The sequence below is a fragment of the Melitaea cinxia genome, chromosome 1 (assembly GCF_905220565.1).
Source record: "Melitaea cinxia chromosome 1, ilMelCinx1.1, whole genome shotgun sequence".
Lineage (NCBI taxonomy): Eukaryota > Metazoa > Arthropoda > Insecta > Lepidoptera > Nymphalidae > Melitaea > Melitaea cinxia.
This window is the reverse complement of record NC_059394.1, coordinates 13,694,230-13,712,848: the sequence shown is the minus strand read 5'-3', so window position 1 is coordinate 13,712,848 and position 18,619 is coordinate 13,694,230. Positions and strand designations below refer to the sequence as shown.

The window sequence follows — 18,619 nt, the reverse complement described above, 5'->3', positions numbered from 1 at the left end:
AATATCCAAAACGCGGACGAATTATTTAAAATTAACACGCTAAATTAAGAAAAGAAACCGTATTAACATCAATTTTGTTTGCTTGCAAATGAAATAAAAACGACTTCGATCAATAACATCGGTAAAAATGTAATAAATACAACGTACATAGATGAAAAAATTATCAAGTAGATATATGCATTATTAGAAACTCAAAAAGTATTCTTCAGATTTCGATCAAATTAAATGTTAATTAAATTAATTAATTTCTCATGCAAATGACTGTATGGTTTTAAATGAGAAAATAAAGATCTTTAACCTTAAATGGGACCACATGTCAAGCACCAGCTTTCGATTAAAAAAGTTAAATTGAGTACCACCTCCTTTTTTCAAGCCGGTTAAAAAAGGTATATCATTAACGTTTGTAATTTTAAACAAGACTTATAAATATAAATATAGTGAATGTGAATTAAATAGAAAGATATGAAAACCAAAACTATACATGATTAACAATTTAAAAACAAATTTACTAAACTTATTTACATGTTAATTTCTTCGTCAGATAACAGGTTGACATTATTTAATTACGTTGTTCTTGATAACAATTAGGAAAATATCCAAAGTCATTTGTTTATCTAATATATAAAATTCTCGTGTCGCGGTGTTTGTAGTTAAACTCCTCCGAAACGGCTTGACCGATCCTCATGAAATTTTGTATGCATATTGGGTAGGTCTGAGAATCGAACAACATCTATTTTTCATCCCCCTAAATGTTAAGAGTAATCCTATAAAAAAATTATTATTTTTAAATTTTTAGATAAATTTTTTATTTTTTTTATTATGATTTGGCGTTGAAAAATACATACAACCCTAAATTTTCACCCTTCTACAACCAACCCCTATTTTTAAATAGCGTTTAGCGGCAAGACAACGTTTGCCGAGTCAGCTAGTTTTAATTATAAGAAACATATATATATTAATTACAATGAAGAGATAAATTCAATAGCTTTATCATTTACGTTGATATTGTAAGTCTCAACAAAATTAGATGCTCAATGCTCATCTTCTTATATTTAAAATTCTCGTGTCACAATGTTAGTTAAAATACTTCTCCGAAACGGCTGGACCGATTTTTATGAAACTTTGTGTGCATATCGGCTAGGTCTGAGACTCGGCCAATATTATTCATACCTATTTTTCATACCCCTAAGTTATAAGGGGGGGGGGGGGGGGATTAAGTGGGTTAATAACATATATGGCAAAACAACGTTTGCAGGATCAGCTAGTCTTCCTGTAAATTTCTAATTGTAGTTATTACTATTATGTAAATTAATTATTATATTTCTTATAATTTTAGTCGCCCTAAATAATATCATTACAGCCTAAACAGTCCACTGCTGGACATAGGCCTCCACAAGTTTACGCCAAAAATAACGTGAACTCATGTGTTTTGCCCATAGTCACCACGCTGGGCAGGCGGGTTGGTGACCGCAGTACTGGCTTTGTCGCACCGAAGACGCTGCTGCCCGTCTTCGGCCTGTGTATTTCAAAGCCAGCAGTTGGATGGTTATCCCGCCATCGGTCGGCTTCTTAAGTTCCAAGGTGGTTGTGGAACCTTGTTATCCCTTAGTCGCCTCTTACGACACCCACGGGAAGAGAGGGGGTGGCTAAATTCTTTAGTGCCGTAGCCACACAGCACAAAATAATAAAAAGTCAACAAAAACAAATTTGATTTTAATTACATTGAAATTGAATTACATTATTAACTATGTATACTAAAGGAAATAAAACATATGTTTTATAGAAATTTTGTACTAAATACTTTTTCTATAAAAATGGCGCTTACATTGAATTATAGAGAAGTAAATAACATGTAAAAAATGTACTTATATAGATTAATAATGACGCAATAGAAATAGAAATAGCTTTGTTGTGCTTGTGTCTTTAAAATTTAATAATGAAAATCTGTTTTTATTAAGGAAATGGAGTGGCACTATTATTATATATACTAAAACAGGACATTATTAAAAATACCGTTTACACAAACATTGATCAAACATTACTAAATGTACTTACCCCAACTTAAATTTTGTCCCCTAAGGGTACAAATACAAATTTAGCATTTCCCCAGCGGACCACAACTTTATTGATCGAGCAATGCGTTGCGTAATTTCGTCTCATAAAATTAACAAAAGGCCTAACAGTGTCAAGCTCGTGATTGGAATGAGGACCGCAGTCCGCAACCACTCGATACCATAAAGGAATCGAACTTTGACACCTTTTAAACGTTTACGTGACCAAATACATTTCGTGACTTACACTAAACAGTGTAACAAATACTTGATAATCATTAAAATTTTTACGACTGAAGTACTTATATGATAAATAAATAAAAATTAATCGCTAAATATGTAGTCAAGCACAAAACTCGAAAACGACTGAACCGATTCGAAAAAATTTTTGTTTGAGTACTTCTTAAGAATCGATTTTCATATAAGGCCCCCGGTATGAAAAAAATATCAGCAGTAAAATCTACTAAATAAATGACCTCGTTACGTTTTAGTCCGCAACCAATTCTGCGTATCTTTCACTTTTCGATGCGTACGCGTTGTTGTCGTTTTAATATTTAATTCATTATTTTGATTTTTTAAGACGTTTGCTAATAACGCCACCTATTCATATTGGGTTCTAATAGACGGCGTTACTAGAAACTGCTTCGGTCCTAACTATCGATCAAATGATGTTACACGGCCGGATCTACTGTAACGTAATGCTATATATTATCCACTAAAGGGCAGTGGCAATTTATTGTTTAGAAATAATTTTGATGTGTCTTGTTTTAATCGAAAGTTAATGCTTGTCTTGTGGTCCCATTTAAATTTGATCGGGAACAGATCAGATCAGAGAATAAAAATATATACATTATTTAGGTATTTTAATTGATTCGTTTATTTACCATTTGGTATGGTATTAATATTTTTCTTAGACTCGTAAGCCTTTTTTGTGTCTATTTAGACAGTCGATCTGAAGGAGTAAACTCCAGTCGTGCGTCGGAGCTGACACATGCACTTTTTTAAATTTACGGATAATTTTTTAAAAGATCCTTAGGGAATAAAAAATTAGGAAAATTGCATGATTTCAAATAACATGCGATTATCTAAACTTTTCGCGTTTGACAGACATTTTTTATAATATGCTATTAAATCATATATTAAAGTATTATTTTTGTAATTGCTATTTAATTAATATTCAATGTTAATATTTAATGTAACCATACGCAATATAGAATTATTGAAGCGATTTTAAATATGAGTGGAAGAAATCACGTACACTTTGACTAGCCCGTTGGCGCAGTTAGTAGTGACCCTGCTTTCTGATCCGGGGGTTGTGGGTTCGATTCCCACCCCGAGTCTGGGTGTAATAAATATATTTATTTATATATGTATTATTTATAAGTATGTTTATGGAAAAGAAATATGTAGCTATACCAGTCGGTTGTTACCTATAACACGAGCATTAAGTTAGTAAGAATTTGTAAATATCGTAATATTAACCTCACATAAACCTGAGATATCACAAAAAGTTTATATCAAAATCGCTTTCTACATAACTCCATGTTCGAAGTAAGTACCTACTCCGCAGCAAAATATTGATGTTTTCAAGTATATTATTATTTTGGCTGTGTTGTTCTGTGTTTATAATATATGTATCATGTTTCTAAGCATTAGATATGTGTGAATCATTGCTGTTTTATGTGTGACATAATTTATAGGTATATTTTTTATAGATTTTTGCTCGAACCAGTCTCAGTAGCTATCACGTTATTAGGTATGAATAAAATCTTTTAGTGTTGTATTTTTATGTGGTTTTTTATTCAGTCAAGTAATTCGCTGTAATCATTGAGTTACGAGAGCATTAACTATAAATGTCGGTACCTATATATTGAATCAAAATGTAAATAAAACAGCAACATAGGTACATTTTTCTATCTTACCTTCTGCGCGTCTGTGTCGAAGGAGATGAAGAGCATACGAGCCAGGCGCTGTAGCACGAGCTCGCGGACGAGCGCTGGCACCGGCTGCCCTCTCACTCCTCTACGAACAACACCCCATCATCATCATCTTCACATTACTTATTTATATTATTTTATATAAAAAATTCAGCAAATTTCCAAACGCTTCAGCTAATGTCAAATAGTTATTGCCGCCTATAAATGTTTTCAGTATCGGAGAATTAAATGTGATTTTTATTTCAGGAATAAAAGAAGTTTGGGCAGAGCCGAGTATGGGGGTAGAATTTGCTTTTATTTTAGGTCTACTGTTCCCCTTACGCAAGGCATAATATAAGATATATGGTGATAAAAATGCAAAGTCTATTCAGGGTGTAAATAAAGTTGCTATATTGCTCTGGTTGGATTTACGAATGAAAACGGAAACGAATTATATTCCTAGTATTGTAGTAGCAATGAGCTTTAGTTTTGCAAAGTATTTTAACGTCAATTTACCTAGAAACCATCACTAAATAACCTACTTACTAGTAAATAGTTTAGCTATCTTATTAATATTTTTATTTTCCCTTTTGAAATGTAGTAGTTTCGAACTTCAGATACTTATTTATATAATTGGGACGACAGAAATATTTGAAGGCTGATTCATACAACTTTTTCTTTAAACTAATAGGGTTACCACTTACAACGTATTGTATATTATAACCATTGGGTATTGAAGTATCTGATTACCGGAACAATTCTTTATATACTTTTTAGGTATGTTATGTAGAAATAAGTAGTTTATAAGTAGTTAATTTGCAAGAAAATACAAAATTATGAATATTTGCAAATCATCTATTGTAAATTTAGGATCGTCCCATATCGTCGACCAAAAAAAAATGACGTAATGTGAGTTTTACACCACATCACAACGTGATGGCCGAGGTGAAAGATCATAAAATACATAATGTTATTTATTATATGTATTATGAACACAACAGGTTAAAAAGCAACTTATCGACAATGAAGAAATAAATACGAATAAATAAATTGATATTCTAAAATAACCTTTGGAAAATTTTCTATGTTTAGTATTTTAATATTTGCTTGTTTAAAATAGTACACGTGATATAGTTACGATCGGACTAATTGAAAATAAAAATGAAACTCGCCTGTAAGATATATTCAGAGTCACAACCGACAGAGATGCTGAGAACGAAACCAAACACGTACTGACGCCATAATACAGACCTGTGAAAAAGAACAAGTAGATACAGCAAATTGACATTTTTTTTTATTAAGTACAAGAGGTTCCGTACTACGAAGAATGTCTCAGATCGGTGTGAAATACTTGTGCTATAAAAAAAGCAAAATTACAACTTTTTACTAGAGGTTTCTTTTATCTGTTTAATTATTTTTTATTATGGTATAAACACTGAGAAAGTTTTAAATTTCTTCCTATATTATCTAAAACAGTCCTCTGTGAGATGAGCAGTTAGATAGACATCGTGCATCACTTATCCTATCTTTTTAGACAAGGAACCCTAAAAGTCGACTTCGAAATTGTTATTTCAAGTTTTACTTATTAAGGACAAGAGCAATGAAATCATTATTTTCTATAACTCTCGAGACATCATTAAAGATAAAAGAAATGATATCAAATTTATTTAGTCTCCCTCTCATTAGTGCTACCAATCTTATGTTTAATAACTTTTGTTGGTAAATATTTGTTTGATTTGCATCATTTGATAAGTTGTACAATTTTAATATTTCTTTGATAAAAGTCAAATTATCTCTACCATTTTCATATCTTTATTATGCTTTATTATTTAACCCTCTCCGACATAAAATGAGGGCTATGAGAGCAGTGCACAGTGGGATGTTACAGAAGGACTCAATCAATCAAAACAATTTCCTTAATTTTATAGTTTATCAGTATTTATTGAACTTTATACCCTTTATATAATTAGAATACGAAAATCAAACATGAAATGATATGAAAAGTCCAAATTCTGTTTCAACTTTAAATGTACCTACCAAAATGGACCCAGCCCTCGGTCAAACAGGATCCACGTTACGTACTGACGCTACCCTGATATGTACGTACTATTGGAATGGTACAACACTATCAAACAGTCTCTGTATGTTATTGGAGTAATACTATATACATATCCTTGTTCAACCCCTTGTGCGTAAGTTTTTAGAGTAACGTTGTCTACGCATCAAGTTTAACGAAAGCATAACATAGGTATATTTTAATTAGTATATTACAATTAAAAACATATCAAGATATGTGAACACTAAAAAGATGAGGAAAGCATAGGACAAAAGATGGTACTGATATCTAATTTTAGTAGTTTGTAAAATATCTTACTGATAAGAGGTGTCTTCTCTGTTGGAGGAAGTGTATCTCGGATTGTCATTAAAAATACTGTCATTGACAGCAAAGCACTTATCCCCAAAGTCACTTTCTCCCCAGATTCGGATGGTACGTAGAATACCAGCAGAGCTGAAAATAAGTAACAATTAATATTCTATTAAAAGTCTGAAAATTGAAAACAAATTAGGCAAGCATAATTTAAAGTCACTGTACTTACTTAATATGATACTACTGATTTGTACCTACTACTTATCACGTTTTATTTTAATTAACAAAAAAAATCCAATTTTTATTTAATTTTTATTAAAAAATATATGTATTATTTAATAAAATTAATACATTTGAGGAATCTGGAAATTAAATTTGACCTAGCCATGTAAAACCAATTCACATATTCATACTTAAACTTTTTCATACAAATGTCAACACACATTTTTGTTGTATGACCAGCTTTTTCATTAATTTGACAGCTGTTGTTTTCCAAAAAAGTTACAACATCATTGCGAGCACTCGAAATAACAGACCTATATCGAACAAACGAATCTAAGGCTCAAATTTAGCTTATTTTTAACCGACTTCCAAAAAAGGAGGAAGTTCTCAATTCGACTATATATATATTTTTTTATGTATGTTACATCAGAACTTTTGACCGGGTAGACCGATTTCGACAAATTTTGTTTTAATCGAAAGGTGGTATGTGCCAATTGGTCCCATTTAAATTAATTTGAGATCTAACAACTACTTTTCGAGTTATATCTAATAATGCGTTTTTACTTGACGCTTTTTTCGTCGACCTACGTTGTATTACTTGTCGATGTAATTGAAGTCGGTTATTTTTTCGTTTGCGAGCAAACACAATTATTAAATGTTAGTATGAATACTAATTTACTAAAATTCGAATATGTCTATATAAGTTGTTTATTATATTTAGAACTTTTAAGAACGATAAGTTTAAAGTTTGTCGCTACTTAAAAAAGATCGAGATTCAATCTTACACGACCACAAGACAAATTATGCCAAATCGTATTGAATATGTATCAACAAGTTAAATTTATACAAGCTAAATATACTAAGAAGCGAAATTTAACGAAAATAATGGTTTAGTAGAATATTTCGTTTACGTAAATTCCTGTTCTGCTAAATTGCTTCAATTTAAATGTACGATTTGCATCTACGTTGCAGATGAAAAATATTCTATCGTTATGTCGAAAAGGAAACACAGAAGAGAATTTTAAAATATTATAACGATGACACAAATTGTTAGAATATTTTAGTTTTCATACTGCAAGCTCTTTGCGGCTTGAATATTTTTTTTTGTCACAAGTGCAAAAATATTATTGATACTACAAAATAAATGATTTTCTTACCAATCCCATTGATGAGAAGGCATGGTAGAATTAAGTTGAACACGTAAAACATGGGTCGTCTCCTCAGCTTGATAATGTAAGTGATATCAGGGTAGGGCTCCACACAACATGAGTAATACTGGTTGTGTCTAATTGCTTCGAAGCTCACGAGATCGAACTCGCCATTAGTTTGGTAATTAGTGGTGTCGCCTTCATCGAATTGTTTCTTTAGGTCCAACTATTAAAGGAATTTTGTAAATATTTTAACAAAATATCAAATTTTTTAATAAAGTTTGTGTATTTAATACATGTGTATTTTTCTTACGTTTCAGTATAAGATATTTAATACTATTAAGTGAACAATTCTTGTATATATATATATATATATATAATCAGAATCTCGGAAACGGCTCCCACGATTTTCATGAAATTTAGTATGCTGAGGATTTCGGGGGCGATAAATCGATATAGCTAGGATTCATTTTTAGAAAATGTCGTTTTATTCCGGTTTTTAGGCAATGAAAAAATGGCTACAATTTCGTTAGGATACGAAGGTAAATTTGTCAAATGTCAATTAAGCTAAAACAGCTCAGGTGGGAAATCGGCCGTTCGAGATCGACCGAGAAGATCACGGTTCAAATACCATTGGGTCTCTAGATCGATTATATTTTTTCTTTTTTTTCTAATTGCACTCATGATTTTTTATTTAAATAACCAGTTCATATTTTTTATTATTATGTCGGTAAAATCGGAAAATATTATTCATATTTTATAAATATGTAATTCGTATTTAAATATGATTTCCAAAAAACACGATTTATTAAAAATACCAAGCTAAGCTCGGTCACCCAGGTACTATTTCTTAATATATTTATAATTAAGCCAAGTAGGAACGCTACGAGTCCAGAATAAAATATATGTAGGCTTAAAAATACTTATAAAGTATTTATACTACGGTTATAAAAACATTTTTGGATCTCAAAGTCACTGTTCTTTTAAATTGAAACGAAATAAATGTATGCCTATTTAATTATTTACGTGTGACTCACCATTTGAATTTAACTGGCATTAAATCTAGCACATACGACTTTTTCTATAAAAAAATTCACAAAGCAATTGAGTGCAGAATTTTTTAAATGAATTCAGTTTGCAAAAGTAAATTCTTTTATCGCCCCTTCATTCTATGGATTTGAAACGGTTAAGAATTGCAATTTTAAGCCAATAAGTCCCCTTAAGTAACTTTTGAAAATATTTCGTGTAAAAAATGTTATAAAAATCTATTTTATTAAAATAGAAATATGACATATATTGTAAATTCAATTCTTTTGAAAACATGATTCAGATCGACAGACTTCTAAACTCTTTGCTATTGAAATTGAAATAAAAGTTGCTAGTGAAGCGCAAATATAAATCCGCTTAGATCAATAGAATACAAGACGATCTCAGGAGTTCGGGAATTTAAAAATAACGTTTTGGGTGCACATTCTGAACATATAATATAAATATACTGGCTAAATAAAGGTTATTATTACTCATTAAAATTTAAATCCCGCTTCTTAAATAAAGTTCTTACAGGAGTAAGAATTTTATATCAGTTTTTACTATACATTTCTATTGAAAATGTATTTTTCGAGCGTCCCAAAGTTATATAACATGTCCGTGCATGAATTACACAATATGGTAGAGGTTTTTCGAATTATTTAGTAGTTATTTACTACATATAAATTTTATAATAAAATATGTAATTTATTTTGACATACTTATACACATATATTATTATGCATACATAAATATATATAAGTATAAGGTGATGTAAAAATATTTTCTGTTTGAAAATATTTTAAAAGCTACTTCCAGTACCTATATAATGTAAAGAATATTCAAAAAACAATACAACAATATGAAATATCGTTGGTTTTTAACCGATCTAATTATTGTCATAATAAATAGTTACCTACAATGTAGAAAGTGTAATGTTACGGGAACACACTAAAGGATCAATGTATATAAAAATATCAAATTTGAAAATCGTAATTTGTCCCGTTAAATGTTCCAAAATTTAATTGATTTATTAATATTGTATTTTAAAAATACAATACAAAAGGAATAAATACAAAAACATATATGTATATTTATAACAATTCACATACTTATTATTGTTAGTATGACTTATCCTTAGTCCTTTAGGACTTTTAATTACGATAAGATTAAAAATGTAATCCAAATAATAATCAATCGCCTTGTTCGTTCTATAGTGTCACATGTTGAAATCAATTTGCCGACAACAATATCACGATATAATATATTTTTAAGCTTTTACGTGAAATAGCATTGTGTCAAATTTTATATCTTCTTATAGGTATATAAAATTCTCGTGTCACAATATTAGTTACCATACTCCGCCGAAACGACTAGACCGATTTTTATGAAATTTTGTTTGCATACCGGGTAGGTCTGAGAATCGGAAAATATTATTTTTCATACACCTAAGTAATAAGTGGGGGGGGGGGGTTAAGGGGGTTAATAACATATATGGAAAAACAACGTTTGCGGGGTCAGCTAGTTAGATTCTATAAATGTTATTGATACTTTCTATCTATTAAAGAGCATTATTAAAATAACTGGAGTCTGCCTACACCTTTGACTCAAATAACTACTGAACCAAATAATAATTTCAGAGGAACGGGTATGCATAATCCGTGAATATGGAATTCATTCATTTGAATTTATTCGTCAAAATTTTGTAATCTAAAATACCTAACGATCGTACGTACGTACGTGTAGACTTTTCTATTATTATTTTTTCGGGTTTCGTACCTCAAAAGAAAAAAACGGAACCCTTATAGGATCATTTGTTGTCCGTCTGTCTGTCATGACTCTTTTTGTCAGGAACGCATGGATTTCATCAAAAGTGTACCTCAAGTTTCATATAACCGTCTATCATAAATAAGTTTCTATTTGCTAGTATATCCAGAAGATATAATTTATGGGTAATTTCATCGCTTCAGCCTGTAATATCCCACTGCTGGGCATAGGCCTTCTTCGTGTAGGAGAAGGATCAGAGCTTAATCCACCACGCTGCTCGACGATCTCTAACGATCGCTATCTTAGGCTTAACTTGTTCTCCGAGGCACGGTGGGAAAACCATAAAGACTGCACAAACGCCCAGACAACGGCAAACATCTGTATGACCAATACAATGTTTGTCATGTTCGGGATCGAACCCGGAACCGCCAGAGCAACAGCAACAAGCCAGTGCTGTGACCGTTGTGCTAACGCGTCGTCTTATATCAATAGGTAATTTAATATTTAAAAAAAATCATAAATGGTAAATTGGTAATAGTGTTAGACTGCATATAATATATATAGCTATACACATTAAAAACCATATCATAAATAAATTATTTGATTATAACAAAAAAAACTATACAAATGAAATTAAAAAAATATTGATACAAAAGAATAAAAAAAATAAATTTAATTTGAAAATAAAAGAGATATAATAATAAGACACAATAGTTAACTTCATTCATAAATAATAAATCATTATTTATCTGAAAAATATGATCCTATAGTTTATATTGTAAGAGTATGACTACAGATAAAAAATCCCCCTGGCATACTTTCCATCCATTAATACTCAAATGATAGTGGGCGATATTTTAACTGATTGATGCAAAACAAAAATAAAAATAAAAAGATTCTAGAATTTGACTCACTTTTTCAACATCGCAATTTAATTGTATTCTTTTATTTATTTTTAATGCCACAACGAATTGCAATCTCCGTGGTTGTATTTTAATTTTTTAACGGTATTGCAAATGGTTTTGATTTTAAGATCAAGTAATAAATATCTGCACAAAATATTATCTTTTTATTTTTGTGGTTTATTACTTTTATTACAAAAAAAAAAAAATCTTTTTAATCACAACTACCCTGACTGACCCTTGGATCAGCTTTGGGCCGCTGTATTTTTTTTCGTGATAGATTTTTTAAACTTACTTTTGTAGAAACCTTGTGGTACAAAAAAACAACATACCGATCAATTTTATATAAAGTAGATTATATAGATTGGTAGTATCATGTGTTAATTTGACATTTACTACGTATAAACATAAAATAAATTACAAAATGACAACAAGTTGTGCATGCAATCATTTTCAATTCCGCGCAAAGCGTTGCGTATGTGGAACTTTATATTGTTTATTCATGATGAATACGTCACAGACACTGAACATTAGAAAATAATAAACAGTAAAAGAAACGAGAATATAACATATTTTTTTTTAATCTATAACAAAACAATTGATAGTATAGTTTAGATAGAGACGATTGTTTTCTCATGTGGACGATTGTCTGACCTAATGAAGTTACTTTTTGAGCGTTAACTTTGAAAGCGATACAGTCGTGACTATACGAAATTGAATTGCAAAAAAAAATTAAGCTTTAATTACTCACAGTCAAGTTTTATTTTGTTTGAATGAGGTTTGCGGAAAACTGGGATGTTTGGCGCAAACTTGGGGAGGCCTACAATATTGTATTGTAATTTATTGGTTTTTCAATACACAAAATATTGTTAGATTACGAAAACCTTTTTAACGGAGAACTTAGATGATTTAGGAACAATTACCGTTTTATTTATATTATATACCTACATATTTTTACTGTGATCTACAAGATAAAATATTAAAATTAAGTCATATAACTTCAACCAAAATACAAAATTTACTTAAAAATTTAAAAACAAAAAAAATATATATGAAAAAGATGCATAATTTGTAATCTAATTTTACGGTGACAATCTAAAATTTCACAAAGCTTCTGTATTTGACCACAAACATCAACAAAGCATCACGATCGATAGAAGCGATGAGGAAGTAGGTAACTTTCCTAAGTAGTATGTTATTTTTCTTACAATATTGACTTTATAAGCTTAATTTTCAAAGGTAAATAAAAATAATTTATTTATTGGAATTGTAAAGCGTCAACAGTTCCCGAAACACAATTTTATAACGTTCTAATCAAATATATAACTAATCATTGTAAATCAATGTTAAAACCATAGTTTTACTAAACACTTTTATTTTAAGTACCTGGGTGACCGAGCTCAGCTCGGTATTTTTAGTATGTCGTGAAGGATTAGTAGTAGAAGAGAGAATTAAAATGATTCACTGCCGGTTTGGACGAAGTCTTTTTTAACCAACTTAAAAAAGGAGGAGGTTAATCAATTCGGCCGGAGATATATATATATATATATATATATATATTAATGTATGTTCGGGGCTAACTTCGTCGTTTATGAAAAGATTTTGATAATTCTTTTTTCGTTGGAAAGGAGGTATCCATGGTGTGGTACCATGATAAGGAAACCAGGATCTGATGATGGGATCCCAGAGAAATCGAGGGAAACTCTCGAAAATCCGCATAACTTTTTACTGGGTGTACCGATTTTGATGATTTGTAACTTAATCGAAAGCCGATGTTTATCATGTGGTCATATTTCATCGAGATCTGATACAACCTTTGGAGTAATCTTTGATAATGCGTATTTCTTGACTATGATAATGACGATGTAATTGAAGTCGATTTTTTTTCGTTTGCCTGCAAACACAATTATTAATAATGAATTAAGGCAAAAAAAATTATGATAAATTAAAAGTTGATACGAAATACACAATTACAAGATTGAGAGTAATTGCGTCTCAAAAACTGATAGGCACTCCAACAAATCGTGTTTTATTTATTTATTTATTACAAATTACATTTTTATAAAATATGAATAATATTTTTTTTACCGACAATAATAAAAAATATAAATAAATATATAAAATCAAAAATAAAAAAATAATTAAAAAATAATAATGATAAAGATGAATAATATTTTTCGATTTTACCGACATAATAATAAAAAATAAGAACTGCCTATTTAAATAAATAATAACGAGTGCAATTAGAAAAAAAAAAAAATTATCAGGGACATGGGGATTTGAACCATGATCTTTTCGGTTGAATATCTTAATATATATAAATCTCGTCTCTCGTCACAATGTTTGTCCTCAATGGACTCCTAAACCACTTAACCGATTATAATAAAATTCGCACACCATGTGCAGTTCGATCCAACTTAAAAGATAGGCTATATTTTATTTTGATATATTATGTTATTATTATATTTCAGAAAAAAATAAGGTGATACGAAGTTCGCCAGGTCAGCTAGTATATATATATATATACAAGATTTGCTCGTTTAATACTATAAGATTATCATAACAGCCTATACAGTCCACTGCTGGACATAGGCCTCCACAAGTTTACGTCAAAAATAACGTGAACTCATGTGTTTTGCCCATAGTCACCACGCTGGGCAGGCGGGTTGGTGACCACTATAAGATTAAGACTATAAGATTAAGATAGGATGAAATTTCATACAAGGATCATTAAATCGTGCTTAAGAAGTGATAGATGAGATAAAACTACTGATACTATATACACCTACACACCACTACTACATTTACTTCCTCATACTATCCTATCTATACAAATAAATAAAATTGGAGTGTCTGTTTGTAATATTTAAATAACCGCTTTTTCCTAAATGCATATGGATCAGAACAACATTTTTTACAATTTTTGACTATCTGTCTGTTTGTTCCGGCTAATCGCTGAAACGGCTGTACCGATTATGACTGGACTTTCACTGGCAGATAGCTGATGTTGTAAGAAGTAACTTAGGCTACTTTTATTTTAGAAATTTATTCATTTTATTAATCTGCGAACTGAACAATAACTTATTTATTAAATTCCACGCGGACGAAGTTGCGGATACAGCTAGCTATTAAAATAAAATACGATAAAACGTGCTTAGACACGCTTGAATTGCAAAATCTTCAAATACTTAATATTTCTTAAGTTTTCTTGCAATTTGAATATGGTATTGTTATTGGAAATAATCAGTTATAGTATTTTCGTCTGTTAATTTACACAACTCAGTTTTTACCTAGTATTGTTCTAACATAAATTTAATCCGTAACGCTAAATTGTAAACAGGTGTAAGTATTCGGAATGTTAATATAAATCCCATTTAATATATCTTTTAAAAGGGTATTTTCTTTATTTCAAGTTATTTAAAAGTGATTCATCAATCTGTACTGTACTCATTTGAGTTCCAAGCAGTTTCGCTTTAGAGTTTCGAATTGAGGTGCGCGTATCGAGTATTGTACTCGCGTGATTACAACAAACAGGATACAGACATCAAACAGTATCTAACAATCGATTAGCGTCACTATGCGGGTGTGCCGCATCTTATCAATCTTCGATAAATCCGATTTTATTTGATTCAAAAAATGGTTTTCAATGTGTCAGGTAGCACGGTTGTTTCTGCCATTGTCACGTAGAATCAAAAACATAGGAACGAGAAAATAATCATATTATTAGCAACATATTTTATGTAGGGTTGGAGTTATTTGACATACCTGAAAACCGTCGTATGTCCAAGAAGCCCACTTCATAGTACAATGTTGCACGTCAAATGGAAATTGTTCAACGTTGATGTCACATACGGAGACGTAAATTCCGTGACTGAGCCATGTGACCTCACCAGTGTTCTTCACTATCACGTTAGTGTTAATAACCGCTGAACGATAATTCGGATCTGCACTAAAATTAATTTTAAAAAATGATAAACATTGACTAAAATATATACTAAACTAGCGACACGCCCCGGCTTCGCACGGTTGGAAAAACTATCAGTGTTTCTCTTGTTATCGTGTTATATTATAACGCATGGGCAAATTATAAATTTTTATACTACATCACTTACTTATTATATAATATAATGTCTGGTTTCCAAACTCTTTCGTAAGGTATTCGAATAACACTTATACCATCGAAATCACTGATGTTCCATCTGAGATGATGGTCGGTCCAAATTTGTGTAATCCAACAATTTGTCGTCAGTAGTTGGTCCTTTTCCTCCTGCAATATAAAATATATATATATATTTCATATCCGAAATTTTGTTCATAACGTTTCTTTACGATGCACAATAAAAACAACACGGAACACCATTTGTACATGTTGTACCTGAAATTGTACTATACTGATAAATACGTATTGTACATACTACAAAAGGTAATAAAACGTAGTATCTTACTTATATTATAAAAGGTAGCGAATGAAGTTGTAACACCTAGAGCCAAATTTCCTCCTAATAAAACCCAAGAGCCTGCGACCGTTAGACTCTCTTTATTTTGTAAAGTCTGAAATTTTCATTATGTACGTCTCTTACACAGATGAAAATGATGCCGAAATATAAAGTTTAGTTCGCGGTGGGCTTAAAAGAAAACAGATAACTTGTATATATGTATATATATATATATATATATATATATATATATATATATATATATATATTATAGTTTAGCTAGTTTCAAATAACTATTGATCAAACGTTCTACAAGATTTTATATATGTATGTGTTTGTGTATGTATATGTGTGTGTATATGATGTATATGTATTTATATGAGTATAATATGTACATGTGTATGTCACATAACATTTTTGCGCCCCATCCCACACTTTCATATTTAGACTCTACCCATCATCATCTTCCTGCCCTTATCCCACTTATGTAGGGTCGGCACAACATGTTTTCCTCTTCCATTCCTCTCTATTATTCGTCACTTCAGTGCTTACTCCTTTCTTTCTCATATCCTCACTCACACAATCCATCCATCGCTTTTTCGGTCTGCCGATCGCTCTTCGTCCTTCGACATTCATCCCTAACATTCTTTTACCGACATAGCGGTCATCCCTCCTCATTACATGCCCATACCACGCTAACCTATTGCTCCTCATTTTCTCTGTCACGGGTGCTACTTTCAAACTTTCGCAAACTTAGACTCTACCCAAAAGTTGCATAGACGAGACCGCTGTATTAGCAATTAGACCGCCTGTTGCAACTGATGCAAATTCTATTTTTATATATCATTTGTAATACTGTAAAAACCTTGTATTGGTGTGCGAAAGTGTAAATAAACAAATTCAAAATATGTAGTCTAGTAAGTTGGTACAGGTACACTGTATTTTAAAATAAAATTTATCTCTAGAATTAACAACATTGTAGTCTAATATAAATTTTCCGATACATTCAATATCAGATGATCGGTCTTGTTATTTTTAAATCCTTTCTAATAAGTTATAATATGGGTAGTCTTGGAATAAAGGACAATTTTCTGTATTTTATTCTAGGCTCCGTTGAAAATAAAAAATACAACTCACGGTATAGTTTTAGATTTTTTTTTTATTTCCAGATTTCATTTTAAAATTTGATTCGCATGTTTATGTTGTTTATGTTTGTTGTGTTATGTTTTTCATTAATTTTAGATAAAATTTGACATTTAATCTTCCAGAAAATTCTGATAACATAACTTTAACATACGGACAGATAGGTGGGTCAATCAACTTTTAAGTGTACATCAATGACAAATTTTAATTTTTTAATTGTATTTGAAAATTTTAATATTTTAACATTTTTGCTGTAGATAATTATTTATATTTTAAGAATTCAGCAGTAGCAGAGCAGAACAGATTTATTTACATAAAATAGTAAATTTGACTCCGAAACCCACATGACTCTAGTTAAGATAGTCCCTTGGACAACTAATTCTTAACCGTTTGAAATTCAGTCAAATTGTAAACCGTCACTTATTCTCACTTAATATAGGATGGATATTACTACCAATAACATTGTCTCCTGGACAACGACAAGCGTTGAATTTAACGAACTATTCATTTAATTTGTAAAATAATAATTAATACGAGATATTTAACACTCTATGAATTCACTTTTAATTGTTACATTCACATTTGAAAATTTTGTAAACAGGTCTTCAGGAGACAGGGACAAAATGGTTGTCCAGTTGACGAATGCGGTTATCAATAGGACATTCTCGGGAGTCCAAAGGAGATACTAGGATTGAAATCGCTTTTTATTTATTTATATATGACAATACAGTTGTTCTTTTTTAAATAATAAGTCTCGTCAAAGTTTTTTTTCTCCCTCTAATCTTCTCCCTTTTTGAAGACACGGCACGACTAGGAGGTGCTGTCGTCGATTAAAGATGAACTTCGGGATTTTTTTCTTGCAGAATGGACGGAAAGCTTGGAGGCATATTCTTAATTATATTCCTAACGGCTTTACTACAGCGATTACTTTGTGACTGTTTTCGCAGCTTTCATATAATTCTGCAGTTTTTGTACCTTCTGGCGGCATACTTGAAATTAGTTTTTTATTCTTATGGTAGTTTTCCCTTTTTTTTCTCTTTCGCTCAGCCAATTTCTCCGGGTCTGCTTAAGGCTTTCTCTATAGCGTCGTGATTTTTCTTTTTTTGCCAAACCCATTATCTAAAAATATTAACAAAAATAATTTAGAATAGAAAACTATTAGATATAGCAAAAATGTGTGTGTGCAATTTATATTAAATAATAATATAATGCTCTAGCCCTTGTCAAAGGATCTTAGGTGGTTGTCCGAGTGACAGTTATCAGTCTTTGCGCTTCCTGGTAATAAATAATGATTTTGAATTAGGTCTTACGCGCAGTGAAAACAATAGATTAAATAGAATATATTTCACTTTAATTTACTACGATATATCAAATACTTACATTTTTATGCTGGTTGTCCGGTAGACACACAAAAAAGCCACGCACTTTCTCAAAACGCACTCGGCCCAATAACGCCGCGGCAAAGATAAAATCAAAATAGCGGCTGGATGGGTGTTGTCACCAAATCGATCGACTTGTTCTCAAAGCACTGATCTTCATCTATGTTTTGGTTTCGGAACTTTTTTTACCGTTGTCCGGTGGAAGTCAGCATAATAAAATATAATAGGGACCAAAATGAACATGCAAAAAACTCGTTTAAA

At 30.9% G+C, this 18,619-nt stretch overlaps 1 protein-coding gene across 1 annotated transcript in view; it reads right to left on the bottom strand.

The window, feature by feature from the left end:
• Window positions 1-18,619, bottom strand: part of LOC123669889 (neuronal acetylcholine receptor subunit alpha-10-like) — a 41,228-nt gene that overhangs the window by 7,843 nt on the left and 14,766 nt on the right. Inside the window, exons 2-7 of the mRNA XM_045603411.1 lie at window positions 15,513-15,667; window positions 15,166-15,349; window positions 7,715-7,931; window positions 6,342-6,476; window positions 5,140-5,218; window positions 3,974-4,073 (exon numbers count right to left, since the gene is read on the bottom strand). Coding sequence (XP_045459367.1) covers window positions 3,974-4,073; window positions 5,140-5,218; window positions 6,342-6,476; window positions 7,715-7,931; window positions 15,166-15,349; window positions 15,513-15,667 — 870 coding nt within the window. The remainder of the gene's footprint in view (window positions 1-3,973; window positions 4,074-5,139; window positions 5,219-6,341; window positions 6,477-7,714; window positions 7,932-15,165; window positions 15,350-15,512; window positions 15,668-18,619) is intronic.